This window comes from Perna viridis, chromosome 2 (genome assembly GCF_037379345.1).
Source record: "Perna viridis isolate PV_CMFRI_1.1 ecotype Kerala chromosome 2, ASM3737934v1, whole genome shotgun sequence".
NCBI classification, from domain to species: domain Eukaryota; kingdom Metazoa; phylum Mollusca; class Bivalvia; order Mytilida; family Mytilidae; genus Perna; species Perna viridis.
In genome coordinates, this window is record NC_142446.1 from 2736956 (window position 1) to 2738785 (window position 1830).

At 27.4% G+C, this 1830-nt stretch overlaps 1 protein-coding gene across 1 annotated transcript; it reads right to left on the reverse strand.

Annotated features, from left to right (window-relative positions):
• Positions 1 to 206: 206 nt before the first annotated feature.
• LOC148623300 (uncharacterized) lies at positions 207 to 1607 on the reverse strand. The gene has a single exon (XM_088571253.1). It carries the CDS (start codon positions 1605 to 1607, stop codon positions 207 to 209), a length of 1401 nt encoding a protein of 466 aa, XP_088427379.1.
• Positions 1608 to 1830: the final 223 nt, after the last annotated feature.

Genomic DNA, 1830 nt, shown 5'->3' on the forward strand with positions numbered 1-1830 from the left:
AATCTGATTACACGTAATTTAATTTAATGAATTACTTTTCAAAATACCTTGTAATTCTGATTACTTCATGATTACATTATGATTACAATGGAAATAGTAAAGCCTCAGATGTTTATTTTCAATGTATATGTTTATTACCAAAGTCATATACAACTATAGGTACAATAGCAGAAGGTTGTGTTGACATAAATAAAGAGCTTCTTACATCACAATAAATCAGATCTTAGCTTCATAGCTCTGAATATAAATTTACCAAGATTACACAGATCTTCGATATTATTTGAACTTAATAATTGTATAAATTTATACATAGATGGACGTTTCCAATAATAAGGTTTAATGAGACATTTTCTAAAACCATGATATACAGAACATTTAAGAATAAAATGCATCTCATCTTCTATATCATTTCTACAAAGAGGACATAATCTATTTTCTCTTGAAATACCATTAAATCTACCACTCTCAATTGCGAGATTATGACTACTAAGGCGTATTTTTGTAATAGAAGTTTTATAAACCTCAGGAATACATTTGCTTAAATAAAATTGCATACAAAAAATATCAACCATATACTGATAGTTAAAACATTTTACAGAATTTTTTAGTTGACTGTCCAAGTCCTGTTTACAATTATCAAATAATCGTTGCTTAATAACTTCAAAATACATATCACAAAAATCACCATTTACAAAAAATGCTTGATTGTACCATATATCACCTAAACCATTATGCAACAATTCATTTTTAATAAAATACAGCCAGTTGTTACTGTTACTTGCGCAACGTTCCAATTCATCATATAACATTTGATAACACTTTTTCAAAATACAATTAGAGGTAGAAAGTAACTTAAACCAGTACTTAAACATTCTACATTTCCTAAAATAAATCAAAGGTGTTCGTCCTAATTCATAATACACCATTACATTATTAGTAGAAGATTTAACTTTAAGTATATTTTTACAATATTCTAAATGTACCCTTTCAATAGCTGGTGCTTTATGTGCACCCCATATCTCACATCCATAACTTAAAATACTATTAATATAGGTATCAAAAAGTGACAATAATGTATAATGATTTAAATATAACAGTTTTATATTTCTTCTAAGTGCGAAAACAGCCTTTCTACCTTGTTCAGACAGCTTCTTCTGTAGAACATTATATTTACCATTATAATTATATATTACACCAAGATATGTAAAACTATTTACTATCTCTATTTCATGTCCATTATAAAACCATTTTTCATCCTCATTTATTCTACCACCATTTCTAAATACAACAATCTTAGTTTTTGTAGTATTTACACTTAACGCCCATCTGTTTGTATAATCATATAAAGTATCTAGCATGTTTTGTAGGCCTTGTATAGATTCAGAAAATAATACCATATCATCAGCATACATTAATAAAAATAAATTTAATTCTTTGACTTCTATCGGTACTGAGTTGCTATTTATAAAAGCCATTTCACAATCATTGACATAAAGAGAAAATAAAATAGGAGACAAAACCTCTCCTTGCATGAGACCTAATTCATTTGTGAAAAAATCAGAATTGAATCCATTAACTTGTACACATGTTGTTACATCAGAATACATTGATTTTAAAGTTTGCAATAATTTACCACATATACCCGTATTTGCAAGTTTATGCCATAGCATTACTCTTTGAACAGTGTCAAAAGCTTTAGTATAATCAACAAAACAACAGTACAATCGTTTTTTGGATGAAAGTGATTTAAAAATAATAGAGGACAACGAGAATGGTATCTATGGACAATGCATTATTTCAACAACAAAAAAGAGTAAAATGATTGTTAAT